The 13,414-nt window shown below is 44.2% G+C and overlaps 1 protein-coding gene across 2 annotated transcripts in view; it reads left to right on the top strand.

Moving 5' to 3' along the window:
- Positions 1-6,653: 6,653 nt before the first annotated feature.
- The window catches only part of SMG1 (SMG1 nonsense mediated mRNA decay associated PI3K related kinase), a 97,981-nt gene continuing 91,220 nt past the window's right edge, over positions 6,654-13,414 (top strand). The window contains exon 1 of one of the 2 annotated variants that reach the window (XM_059038056.2): positions 6,654-7,115. In XM_059038056.2, the coding sequence (XP_058894039.2) occupies positions 7,030-7,115 (86 nt within the window). In that variant the 5' untranslated portion in view covers positions 6,654-7,029. The remainder of the gene's footprint in view (positions 7,116-13,414) is intronic. The other variant, XM_067013777.1, reaches the window with a different exon arrangement.

Raw genomic sequence — 13,414 nt, 5'->3', positions numbered from 1 at the left:
ATTGAGTAGAGTTCCCTGTGCTATACAGTAGGTCCTTGTTGGTTATCCATTTTAAATACAGCAGTGTGTACATGTCAATCCCAAACTTCCTAACTATTCCTTTCCCCTACCCTTCCCCCCAATAACCAGAAGTTCCTTCTCTAAGTCTGTGAGTCTGTCTCTGTTTTGTAAATAACTTCACTTGTATCATTTCTTTTTAGATTCTGCATATCAGTGATATCATAAATATTTCTCTTTCTCTGTCTGACTTACCTCACTTCGTATGACAATCTCTACGTCCATCCATGTTGCTGCAATCGGCATTATTTCATTCTTTGTAATGGCTTAGTAACATTCCATTGTACATATATACACCACATCTTCTTTATCCATTCCTCTGTTTTTAATTTTTTTTTAATTAATTAATTTATATTTTCTTTTTGGCTGCGTTGGGTCTTTGTTGCTGCACGCGAGCTTTCTCTAGTTGCGGTGAGTGGGGGGCTACTCTTCGTTGTGGTGTGCAGGCTTCTCAATGAGGTGACTTCTCTTGCTGTGCAGCACAGGCTCTAGGCGCGCAGGCTCAGTAGTTGTGGCGCACAGGCTTAGTTGCTCCGCAGCATGTGGGATCTTCCCAGGCCAGGGCTCAAATCCGTGTCCCCTGCATTGGCAGGTGGATTCTTAACCATTGCACCACCAGGGAAGTCCCCTCCATTCCTCTGTTGAAGGACACTTAGGTTGCTTCCATGTCTTGGCTATTATAAATAGTGCTGCTATGAACATTGGGGTGCATGTATCTTTTTGAATTATGGTTTTCTCCAGATATATGCCCAGGAATGGGACATGGGACAGTTGGATCATATGGTAGTTCTAGTTTTCATTTTTTAAGGAACCTCCAAACTGTACTCCATAATGGTTGTAACAATTTACAGTCCCACCAACAGTGTAGGAAGGTTCCCTTTTCTCCACACCCTCTCCAGCATTTATTGTTTGTACACTTTTTTTTTGGCCATGCCGCGTGGCATGCAGGACCCCAGTTCCCTGACCAGGGATAGAACCCATGCCCATGCCCATTGCAGTGGAAGCACAGATTATTAACCAGTGAACCGCCAGGGAAGTCCCTGTTTATAGACTTAAAAAAATATATATTTATTTATTTAATTTATTTGGTTGTACCGGGTCTTAGTTGCAGCAGGAGGGCTCGTTAGTTGCAGCTTGCTGGCTCCTTGGTTGCGACATGTGAACTCTTGGTTGCGACATGCATGTGGCATCTAGTTTCCTGACTAGGTATCGAACCTGGGCCCTCTGCGCTGGGATCACAGAGTCTTAAGCACTGAGCTACCAGGGAATTCCCCGTTTGTAGACTTTTTGATGATGGCCATTATGGCTGGTGTGAGGTGATACCTCATTGCAGTTTTGATTTGCATTTCTCTATTTCATGCTCTTTTTTAAACATATAAGCATAATATCTTCCCGATTCCATTAAAATCTTCATAATTATAATTTTTAATAATCTGAAGAAAATTACAAGTACAAATGGACTGTCTCCTAATGTTTCCTACTGTTGGACACTAAAATAATGCCTCCTCTTTTTTTGTGTGTGCTATTTATAAGTAAAACTGAGACCAATACTTCTGTATCAATCTTGGTCCATATCTTAGTTAATTTCCATTTCATTCCTTCCACTAACAACTATTTTTTGAGTGTTTACTCTGAGTCAGGTGCTGTGCTGTGTGCTGGGGATGGAGGTGGTAAAGGTGAGACAGGTATGGACTTGAATCTCACAGAGCTCATATTCTAAGGCTGAGATAGATAATAAATATGCAAAGAGACCCAATACTTGCAGATGGTGATGGGTGTTACCAAGGAAAGAAATAGGGTGTGTGATAGAACACACCTGGAAAGGGCACTGGCCAGCTTTTTTGAGCAGGGAGGTCAGGGAAAACCTCTCAGAAGACTTGAGATGGTATACCCCGAGAAAACCATCATTCAAAAAGAGTCATGTACTACAATGTTCATTGAAGCTCTATTTACAATAGCCAGGACATGGAAGCAACCTAAGTGTCCATCGACAGATGAATGGATAACAAAGATGTGGCACATATATACAATGGAATATTACTCAGCCATAAAAAGAAACAAAATTGAGTTATTTGTAGTCAGGTGGATGGACCTAGAGACTGTCATACAGAGTGAAGTAAGTCAGAAAGAGAAAAACAAATACCGTATGCTAACACATATATATGGAACCTAAAAAAAAAAAAAAGAAAAAATGGTTCTGAAGAACCTAGGGGCAGGACAGGAATAAAATGCAGACATAGAGAATGGACTTGAGGACACAGTAAGCTGGGACAAAGTGAGAGAGTGGCATGGACATATATACACTATCAAATGTAAAATAGATAGCTAGTGGGAAGCAGCTGCATAGCACAGGGAGATCAGCTCGGTGCTCTTTGACCACCTAGAGGGGGTATAGGGAGGGTGGGAGGGAGACGCAAGAGGGAGGGGATATATGTATACATATAGCTGATTCACTTTGTTAATACAGCAGAAACTAACACACCATTGTAAAGTAATTATACTCCAGTAAATATGTTAAAAAAAAAAAAAAAAAGACTTGAGATGGGCCAGGAAAAGAGGGCCAGAAGTAGGGTGAGACAACAGAGGTGCCTAGAGGCCCTAATTCAAGGAGGCACTCACTCGCAGGCTGCTGCAGGTGCAGGGTTGGCACTTGGACAACCTCAAGAGTGAATGCCTTCTTAAATTTGGCCCCAGAGGCACTCCACTCTTTACCCCAGTACCAACCTTGATGGGAGTAAAGGTAGGAAAGGCATTCCAAGCAGAGGGAACAGCAAGTACAAAAAAGTGCAGGGGCTGGAGAGGCTAAGTGTGTTTCAGGAACTGAAATTCTGTCTCTATTATTGGAGTGGAATGAAAAAGTGCTAATGGAACCAGTGAAGCAAAACTACTAAAAGAAGTGAGAAAAAAATTTTGGAAAGTTTTCAGTTGATCATTTTTTTTTTTTTTTTTTTTTTTTTTGTGGTACTAGGGCCTCTCACCGCTGTGGCCTCTCCCGTTGCAGAGCACAGGCTCCGGACGCGCAGGCTCAGCGGCCATGGCTCACGGGCCCAGCCGCTCCGCGGCATGTGGGATCTTCCCGGACCGGGGCACGAACCCGTGTCCCCTGCATCGGCAGGCGGACTCTCAACCACTGCGCCACCAGGGAAGCCCTGATCATATTTGATGTGTATATATTTTTAAGTATCCAAGTAGTCATCATGGGAAAAACCGGGCTTTTAATTCTTTCTTCTCGGTGGTTAAGAATTGTCTTTATAGTCCACATGTATTGGGAGGTGTGAGGATGTGGTGGGGTTCCCAATAACTTTTTCAGTGCTTAGGTGCTCAAAAGTGGTGTTACTCAATCTTGGCTGCGCATTAGAATCCCCTGGGGAAGTCAAAAGTTGATACTCAGGTATCAACCTGAGTCTACACTGAGAGATCCTGATTTCATTGGGGTACAGACTACCTAAGGGCATTTTACTATGAGGACAAACTTTTTTTTTTTTTTTTTTTGCGGTACGCGGGCCTCTCACTGTCGTGGCCTCTCCCGTTGTGGAGCACAGGCTCCGGACGCACAGGCTCAGCGGCCATGGCTCACGGGCCCAGCCGCTCCGCGGCATGTGGGATCTTCCCGGACCGGGGCACGAACCCGTGTCCCCTGCATCGGCAGGCGGACTCGCAACCACTGCGCCACCAGGGAAGCCCTAGGACAAACTTTAGAACCATTGTTAGGATCCTGTTTTGGGTATGAGCAGCCCTGGAATGTTTGCAGTGCAGGAGAAGCCAGCGTTTACAGGCTCTTAGTAATGATGAGTCTGGATTTTATCCTAAGAATGGGACGCCATTGATGCATTTTAAGTAGGATGTTCGCATGATCTGATTTTTATTTTAAGAAAATCACTTTGTCTGCAGTGTGGCACATTTCCTTAGGATAGTTTCCCAGGAGAAGAATTAGTGGGGGAAAGGGCGTTAATTTTAAGTCTTTGGATACACACTCTTAAATTGCTTTCCAGGAAGTTGATGCCAAATGACACTCACCCACCTCCTATGTCCTCACACCTCCCCTGTGTCAACACTGTTTTTGAGGGTTAATCATTTCCATGAAAGAAGTAGAAAAAACAATGATAAATAAGAAGGAATTGTTTGAGCAACTGGGCACAACCCCTGCCAGCTACGTTTTTTTTTTTTTTTTCTTGTTCTTCATTGGTCAAATATTATCCAAATAGCCATGTGCTTCAGAGAAGTGGTGAATCTGATTTTTAGGTAATTTTTTTTTATTGCTTACCATGTGGAAGGCACTGTGAAAAACACCTTACATGCAAGATCGCTATTCATCCTCTCAACATCCTCAAGAGGTCAGTGCTAATATTATCATCTTCATTTTACAGATGAGAACCTGGGGCACTGCGAGAGTCAGGAGATTTGCTGATGCTCGCTCAGCTCTTAAGTGGAGTTGGAATTTGAACCCAGAGCCCTTCCTTGAAGTACTCTGCTGTTCGGTAATTTGAAAAGGTTAAAGGACTCCTGACATTTTTCTCAGGGGTCTAAGGTTCTGATTATTCTGTTGGGAATCATTTTGGAATCTGAACAATTGACATAATTTGGTCGCTGCACCTTTGTTGCAATCAACTGTGGAAGCAAGTCAAAATGATTAATTTGCTACATCAGCCATTTGTTCATGGGTCTGAGGGTCCCAAAGAGGAAGAGAGCATCAAATTACCTGGAGCGCAAAAAGAAAAGGATCTGAGGAAGACAGGTCCAAGAATTGTCAAAACTTAGAATTAAGAATAGGCTTTGGGGGAAGGGGCCTTTTTAGTCAGATTGCAAGACAGGCTTGCAGGATGGTGGAGAGAGGGGAGACTGAGCAAACATAACAATTCCAGACATTTCTAATAATAGATCTCTCTCTCTGACCCCTACTCCCAGAGTTGCTTGAGGACAGGGATTGAGTCTGGATCTCTGTCCCTGTCCCCAACTGCTTGGTTAGTAGATGCTCAATAAATTTTGCTGAATGTTGAATGAAAGAATAAATCATGATTAGGCTGCACATTAAAAACATACATGAGGACAATATGTTCACTGTTGCTTATGTAATTAGACATTAACTACAAACAAACCAAAATACCTTGTGGCAGGATTAACAATTTTCCAGAGAGAACCATACTGAGTGAGGGGACCCTAATCTTGGGACTCGATTGGAGAGGGACTTTTTCTCTTCATCAGAGAGTAGGGAAGAAAGGATACCTCTTCTAGGGCCCGTTTACAACTGGGTGGGATCCTTCCTCACAGCAAGTGCAGGGGAACCCAGGGCAAATTTCAGGTTAAAGTGTGTACCTTCCAGATGTATCTCTCTTCACTCAAGTATTTTATTAAAAAAAATTTTTTTTTACACATGTGGGTGACCATGCTTGGGTCTGACCTAGTGGGAATTTCTGTGTTGAGTCAAATAGCCCCAGTTCAGAGGAGTTTCTTTTTTCCTGAATGGGTGGAGGGGAGAGGGGAGAAAAGTGCTTTTGAAAATCTAACTTTCCATCCTCTAGAACTGGCAGGATCATACCTTTATGAGGGGTTGGTGGGCACAAGAAAGGAGCCCAGGGTTGAAGCGGGATGAGTGTGTAACACCTCATAATCTCAAGTACTTTTGGTAACCATTTTTAATCACACAAGCAACATATAAATACTTTCTTCTTGCAGCATAAAATAGGTTAAGACCCTCTGTGCAGACAAGGGTAAGATCCTTTTGACTATTCTCCCCAAAGGTAACTCCTGTTACCTGTTCGATGTGCATCTTGCTGACCTTTTCTCAATGTATATGGATGGCATTCACATCATGTATCAGATGCTTTAGTGATGTCTTTCTGGGGGATTGTTGCTGTGGGGGAGAGTGCTCAGGTTTGACCCCCAGCCCCCCGACGCTTTTTGGAGGGGAAGGTGGGCAAGTGTAACGGTGAGAGGATTTCAGAGCATATTTCACATTGCAGGGAATCGGGTCTGATGCTCGAGAGTACTCCGCTTTCTCTATTTAATTTAGGTTTTTGCAATGTGAAGAAATGGTCAAGGTGTCAGGACTCCATGGGCATTTCAGGTGGAGGCTGGGTAAATAGATATCCACCCTCTCTCTCTTTTTTTTTTTTAATTTCCACTTTTTACCGTAGAAGGTGAGGAACTTGGAGGCACGTGAACCCTAAAGGCACGCCTCCGTGTGTGTGTGTGTGTGTGTGTTTGTGTGTGCGCGCGCGCGCGCAGCGCCCCCCACCCCCCGCCGCCGCAAGGGCACCCCAGGTTCTTAATTGTATGCTTGTTTACACCTTACTGCCCGGCCCTCAGGGGATCAGGTGTTTTCCCGGGCTTAAGCGGGAGGGTGTGCGTGTGGGAGTGGTGGCGGAGATTCCCCTCTCCCGTGATCCCCTGCGGCGAGGCCGGACCTCGGCGTGGTCCGCGGAATGCAGACTACCATAGGGCGCGGGAGGATCGTCCGCCCGCTGAGCCTGGCCCCGCCCCATCCCCGCCCAGTCCCCGCCTCCACCCACACCAGGCCCCGCCCTTCAACTCGGCCCCGCCCCTCTCCTTGCACGGCGGGCTCCAGCCCCGCCCCTTGCTCCCAGCATGCTGTGCGGCAGCGGCGGCGCGGCGGGCGGAGCCGGGAGGTGGGGTAACTGTGGCTGTGTGAGCGGCGCAGCCACCGCCTCCTCCTCCCTGTTCTCCTCCTCCTGCGCCCCGGCGTCGCGGGCCGCGTACGGCCCTGTAAGAGACGTCGCCTCCCCTTCCTCCGCCTCCCTCTCACCGCGCCGCTCCCGCCTCCCAGTCCTGCGCTGCGGGCTCAGGCGGAACCCGGAACGGCCGTCCGCCTCCCCCGCCCTCCGCCGCCTCCTCCTCCTGCTCGGCTTCCTCCTCAGCCCCGGGCCGGAGCGAAGTGTCGGCGGCGGCCGGTTCGGGCGGCGACTCGCGCTTCTTCGGGCGGCGGCGCTTGGCCATGTCGTGTCGGGGAAGGTAATGAGCCGCAGAGCCCCGGGGTCTCGGCTGAGCAGCGGCGGCGGTGGCACCAAGTACCCGCGGAGCTGGAATGACTGGCAACCCAGGTGGGTGAGCCGGCGCCCAGCCCGCCGACCCGATCCCGGGCCCCTCCTCGGGCGGGCCGAGGCCTAGGACCGCCGGGGTGGGAGGCGCGGCCTAAGCTCCCCCCCCCCGCGCCCCGGGGAACCAGGCGCGGCTTCCTGGGTCCCCTCCCGCCCCGGCCGGGGGAGGAAGGCCGCTGGGAGGCGAGGCCTAAATGCCTCCCCTCTCCCTGCATTTCAGCTTGCGGGCTGGAGCCGAGAGCCAGGGCGCCGGGAGAAGGCACTGGCCTAGGAGTTGGGTGAAGGAAGGGGGACCTGGCGGTGGGGGCACTTTTTACTTGCCACCTTGCCCTCAAGTTGGAATATGAGTTGGGGGATTCTGAGAGTACGGGACCCTCTCTGTTACCCACTAACTTCCCTGATCTTTAACCCTTTGAGTCCCCACGTGAAAGATTTCCTTAACTGGGATCCCTTCTGTGACCCCCACGTGTTAATATTAAAAAAAGAAAACAAAACCCAACACTCCAAGGCCTTACTCTGACAACAGCGTAGTTGTGGAGCATGAGACTAGATTGTGACTGTGTTAATGGGGCCGACCGACCCTGGTACTAGGAAATGAAGTTTTCCCCAGGTGCAGGGGCAGTTACTCTGGCGGAGAGCAATTCATACCCGGACACTTGTGCGGACAGTTGCTTAGAGTAGTAGAGAATTTGATTTGATTTCAGACAGGTTTGGGGCCTAGTTGGAAGTGAGTATATGAGGAGGATCGAGTCGTCCCCCCCCCCGCCCCGCCACCCTTTTTGGCCACCCCGGGCCGATTGCAGGATCTCAGTTGCCCAACCAGGGATGGAACCTGGGCCTCGGCAGTGGAATCCTAACTACTAGGCGACCAGGAAACTCCCTGCGGAGCATCGACTTTTAAAAAAAAATTAATTTTCGTGTCTTTCTGATTAATCATGGGGCAGCTGTACCTAATTTAGGACTAATTTATTCTTATTTCTCTTACTGAATAAGTGCTTGTAATACTCAGACTATCTTGGAACTTAGCCCAGGGCCTAGAAGAACTTCCGAAACGTATATAATATTTTAGGGTTAGTTGATTCAAGGAGCTCTCATACTTTGAAGCACAGTTGCCTTATGATTGTCCAGGAACTGGCGAAATAAATGTTAGACAAACACGTTGTTGGGATGAGTTTTGCTTCTTGATGGTTTCATGTAATTCCAGCAGTGTTTGGAAATAATTTGGTAAGATGTTCGAAGGTAACACTTTAATACTTGATAGAAAAATGAAAATACTCTTTTGGCCAATGAGTGGTACACATCTTATTCTGTTTAATATGCCTTTTCAAATCCTGTATCTGTTGAGATCGGGTGTGTATAACTAGGTGACTTTAAAAGTTAATGCCTGAGCCTAGAATTGAGATAAGTAGTTTAAAAAAAATGTTTTGAAAGCATAGTTTTACTTGTCCTTTACCACTTAGGGTTTATGCCTGCTTTACATAAAATCAGTTAACTAGTTTTGGTATTTTTATCTGTAATTGACATTCTTTTGTATGTGTTCATTGAAATGTGTGAAATTTGATTTTTTTTGCATCTAATGAATTAGATGATAAGTGAGCTTGAATTTGACATTTGAGAGCTCTTTGGCAGTAGATTTTTCATTATTTTTCAGTACTGTGGTCAGCATATGTAAAAGAATGTGCACAGTATCCCTTTAGAGGACTAAATAAAGTGCCCTTCACAAATAGTCCTGGAGCTTCTGGAAAAGAATAAGTTGTAGCTTGTGTTTCTAAATAAATGGAGTAGCACAGTTGCAGCTATGGGTTGAGATCACGTGGCTTAATTTGACAGGTATGAAGCAGAACAGATTATATAGTTGTGGAATATGTATGTGGGTTATTAGTATTGTTTGTTTTTCTTCAAGTACTTTATTGCTTGGCTGTGGTTGGGGGGGAGGATGTATGCATTCTTGGAAGCTGTGCTGTTTAACAAAGTCTCAGAACTTATTGCCTAGGTAGACAGATACTGTGAGATGCGCTTGGTTACATGGAGTAACAGTTGATTAGGATGTTGGAAATACTTGACTTTTTTGTAGAGGAGGGAATAGAAAAGTATGGACAATACGCCATAGCAAAACTTGATTTCTTTGCACGATTGCCTAGTTGTTTTGTTAAATAGCCAATAAAAAACTTCAGGTGTTTGCCAAGTCATAAATTTTCATGAGTTAAATTTGAGGTTGTTATTCTGTACCTTCTTCACTTCAGAAAGGTGACAGATTCCAGTTAACTGACAGAATGGAGCTCGATTTTTCCCCTTGCTTAAATGGGGGTTTATTTTTCTAAACATCTTCAAATGCAGGCAGATTCCTTATGGTTCATCAGAGTCATTTTGGTTTAAAAAAAATTATTTGCCTTTCTGTACCAGTCCTTGTCTGATTTTTTGGGTTCTATTTTACTAGATTTAGGCTTTTTGAAAAGTAGGATTTAAAACATTTTTTGGTTGGTTTCTTTTAGTGTTAGTTTGTCAGTTAGTCTGGAAACCGACTGTTGAGTCAATGATGGCCACACCTGATACTTAACACATATTGACAGGAAGTGTTCCAGGTGGCTGAATAGACTAGTGTCATGTGGCAACAGAGCAAGCCCACCTTTGCTAAAAGCATACCTCTAGCAGAAAGCATTTTTATAGCACTGGATTATAGTCTTTGTTTTCATTCACTGTACTCTCCATTAACTTTTTTAAAAATAAATTTATTTTATTTATGTATTTTTGGCTGCGTTGGGTCTTCGTTGCTGTGTGTGGGCTTTCTCTAGTTGGGGCGAGCGGGGGTACTCTTCGTTGCGGTGCGTGGGCTTCTTATTGCAGTGCCTTCTCTTGTTGCACAGCACAGGCTCAAGGCGCGCGGGCTTCAGTAGTTGTGGCACGTGGGCTCAGTAGTTGTGGCTCGCGGGCTCCAGAGTGCAGGCTCAGTAGTTGTGGTGCACGGGCTTAGTTGTTCTGCGGTATGTAGGGTCTTCCCGGACCAGGGATCGCACACGTGGCCCCCTGCATTGGCAGGCGGATTCTTAACCACTGTGCCACCAACTCAGCCCCTCCATTAACATTTAAGAATGATTAGGCAAATGAATGGTTTTATTATTGGCACTAACCAGTCTCTCCTTTTCTTGACTATTTTGGGGAGTAATCTTCTGGGTGCACCAATCAAGATAGAGATCAGAATGATTTGTTTTAAAATTAAGTGTATATGGGACTTCCCTGGTGGTCTAGTGGTTAAGACTCCTGGGCTTCCACTGCTGGGAGTGCGGGTTTGATCCCTGTTTGGCGAACTAAGATCCTGCATGCCAGGCGGTAAAGCAAAAAAAAAAAGTGTGTAATTTGTTATATTGTTCATTTTAATTTTCCAAAACGACAAGACTGATTTGACATTGGAGTCAAATATAGATTAGTTCAACAAGCAAGAGGGAGCGTTGTCAAATGAAAACACATAATTTTACTTCCACACTTGGGCATCTTAAGACTATTCGTTTAATAGATGTATCTTGGGTATCTTACTGTGCCCAATGTTAAGATCTTTCTACAGTTCTAAAAGGATGAAACTGTATATTAAAGACAGCTTCTGTTTTTGGTAAAATGTAGACAGATTGAAGTTCTCACAAGTACAAATACCTTCATTCTCCATTGTCACAGACCAAAAGATGGGGAAGAGGGCTGTGAAGATAGAAAAGCCAAAAACTAGTATGTCTGACATTGTGAGAAGCTGGATTTTTGAAACTAGAGTTGTCTATTCAGCTTTTTATGAGTCTGTACTGTCTGATGTCTACAGGTGCGTAATATAGTGAAATACATAAAGGGTGAAATTAAGTGGCGTTTATTTTATAACTGTAAATACAGCTTTAGTTAAACAGAATTTAATGGTTGCCATTTCTGTACCACAGATTTTCATGTACATTAAGGAGTTCCAGATAATTGTGTATGGGTGTTTAATTTGGGGGGAAAGTTTATTTTTTCCATTATAGAATAAAATATAGTCCTTATGAAACATTTGGCAATTTTATCTTTAAATTGAATCCTTTTCCCCCTTCTGTTGTGGTTCCTTTTTAAGTTGGGAGTATAACTGAAGGGTGTTTTAAATAATAGGAGATTGTGAAATATTCTAATTCTCTGAGAATATTCTAATTCAGGAAATAGTGAAGCTGTAGGGATTTTTATGACTAATAGAGCTACTGTCTTTAAGGAGATTATCAGTCAGTATGGGGGATAAGAAAGGGCTTTGTAAAAGGTAAAGCAGTATATGGATATTAATTGTGATATGATTCTTGGTAAAAATTATTTTTATATGTGATTTACAGTTTAAAACCTGGAGAGTCAGAGGAGGGAAAGCTGTACAGTTGAGTAGGGGACAGTGGGGCCATGAAGTTGATCTGTTCTATTTTGACAGTAAATTTGGGGGGGGAGGGTCTCTCAAAAAACAGAAGAAAGCAGGGAAATGGCAAAATGCAAGTTGTCCTTGGTAAAATGTTACCAGTTTGATTAGAAGGATGGGGTATTTGTGAGGTGTGATACAAATAAGAGATGAAGCTTAAGAGCTGGAGTGGGGCTGTATTGTAGGTCTTGAATCATACTGGACGTGTGTTTGGAATGACTTTAGGGAACTACTGAAGTTTTACCAGCATGGAAGTGGCATAATTGAGGAAGATTAAAATTAAGTTGTGTGTGTGTGTGTAACCACAGTAGGAGGCAGTTGGAACAGTCTAGACAAGAGACTGTTGAGGACCTGAATATTCTGTTTATAATTCATGGTTTAAATTCAGACAGAAGTATTCAGCTCAATATATGGGATTTCCATAAGCAAGAGCCCCTTATTTGTTATCTGTTGTTGATTGAGGGTGATCACTAAAGTGATGCTTTTTATCTGCTCATACTTCAATTCAGGTTAGGACACTTACATTATATAGGATGATCATATACACAAAATGGAGTGTGGTTGATGTTTTTGTGTGTGTGTGAGCACTGAGTTCTCACAACTTTTAAATTTAGGCTTTCCTGCTTTCACTGCTTGGCACTTGCTTACTTGCTTTTCTTTCCCAATCCTAATCACCTAAAATAAATCCCTGAGGCGGCTTTCAGTGGACCTCCCTTTTATAGATTCACACAAGCTGTCATTTGTTTGGTGTCTCTTCATATTGTTTTTTGGTTACCTGTCTTTGGCTATCTTAAAGTTTTCTCAGAATCCATTTTATTTTGGGGACTAGAAAATAAAACACATCCCCTCTTGTTTAGAGGTCTAACAGTGAAGGTTGCAGACTTTTTGTGGTTTAATTCCTGTATGAAATACTCCAGCTTATTACTTTTTTTTAATGTAGAATGTAACCTATTAAATTTTTATGGAGACATTTGTGTTCTTTTTCTTTTTTTAAAATTGAGGTATAATTGACATACAATGTATTAGTTTCAGGTGTATGCATCTGTTTTTATTATGTTCTGCTCCATCTTGTATTAGTTGACTGTACTTTTTCTCTCTTAGTTGAATTCTTTTTTGAACTTGTTACTTTTTTTTTTTTTTTTTTTTTTTTTTTTTTTTTTTGTGGTATGCGGGCCTCACTGTTGTGGCCTCTCCCATTGCGGAGCACAGGCTCCGGACGCGCAGGCTCAGCGGCCATGGCTCACGGGCCCAGCCGCTCCGCGGCATGTGGGATCTTCCCGGACCGGGGCACGAACCCGTGTCCCCTGCATCGGCAGGCGGACTCTCAACCACTGCGTCACCAGGGAAGCCCCTGAACTTGTTACTTTTTTGAGATAAAATTTATCCATGTATATAGGTCTTAAGTTGAGTGATTTTTGACAAATGTATACACCTGTGTACCCATGACCCTGATCAAGATACAGATACACAATGACTTGCAGTTGGATAACTTCCCTTCCCACTGCACCCCCCCCCAAAAAAAACCCCCAAAACCCTGGCAGAGTGTACATGTGGATCTTACCTTAAAAGTTATTATAGACAGGAAATTTTTGAATATTATCTTATGATTTATTACCAACTTATGGTTTCTGAAGATTGATAACCTCGTCATCTTCAACATAGTTCTGTTATTCCTCTTTAGCTATAAACAGACTTGGGATATCTGAAGATCCTTGTGAAAACCGTTTCAGATGGTGGATCCACTGTTAACCTTTTCAGGCATTTGAGTCCTGGAACACAGAGGAGCTCTTCTAAGTTTGTTGGCTAAATTTATTCCTGTGAGCTACAGGTTCACGGACTTTTCTCTTCTCTTGAACCTACCGTTGGTAGCTCTGTTTTTCGTCCTCTCCCCAACCTAAAC

This window comes from Kogia breviceps, chromosome 14 (assembly GCF_026419965.1).
Source record: "Kogia breviceps isolate mKogBre1 chromosome 14, mKogBre1 haplotype 1, whole genome shotgun sequence".
Taxonomy (NCBI): domain Eukaryota; kingdom Metazoa; phylum Chordata; class Mammalia; order Artiodactyla; family Physeteridae; genus Kogia; species Kogia breviceps.
The sequence above is the reverse complement of the archived record's forward strand: the minus strand, read 5'-3'. Positions and strand labels throughout refer to the sequence as shown.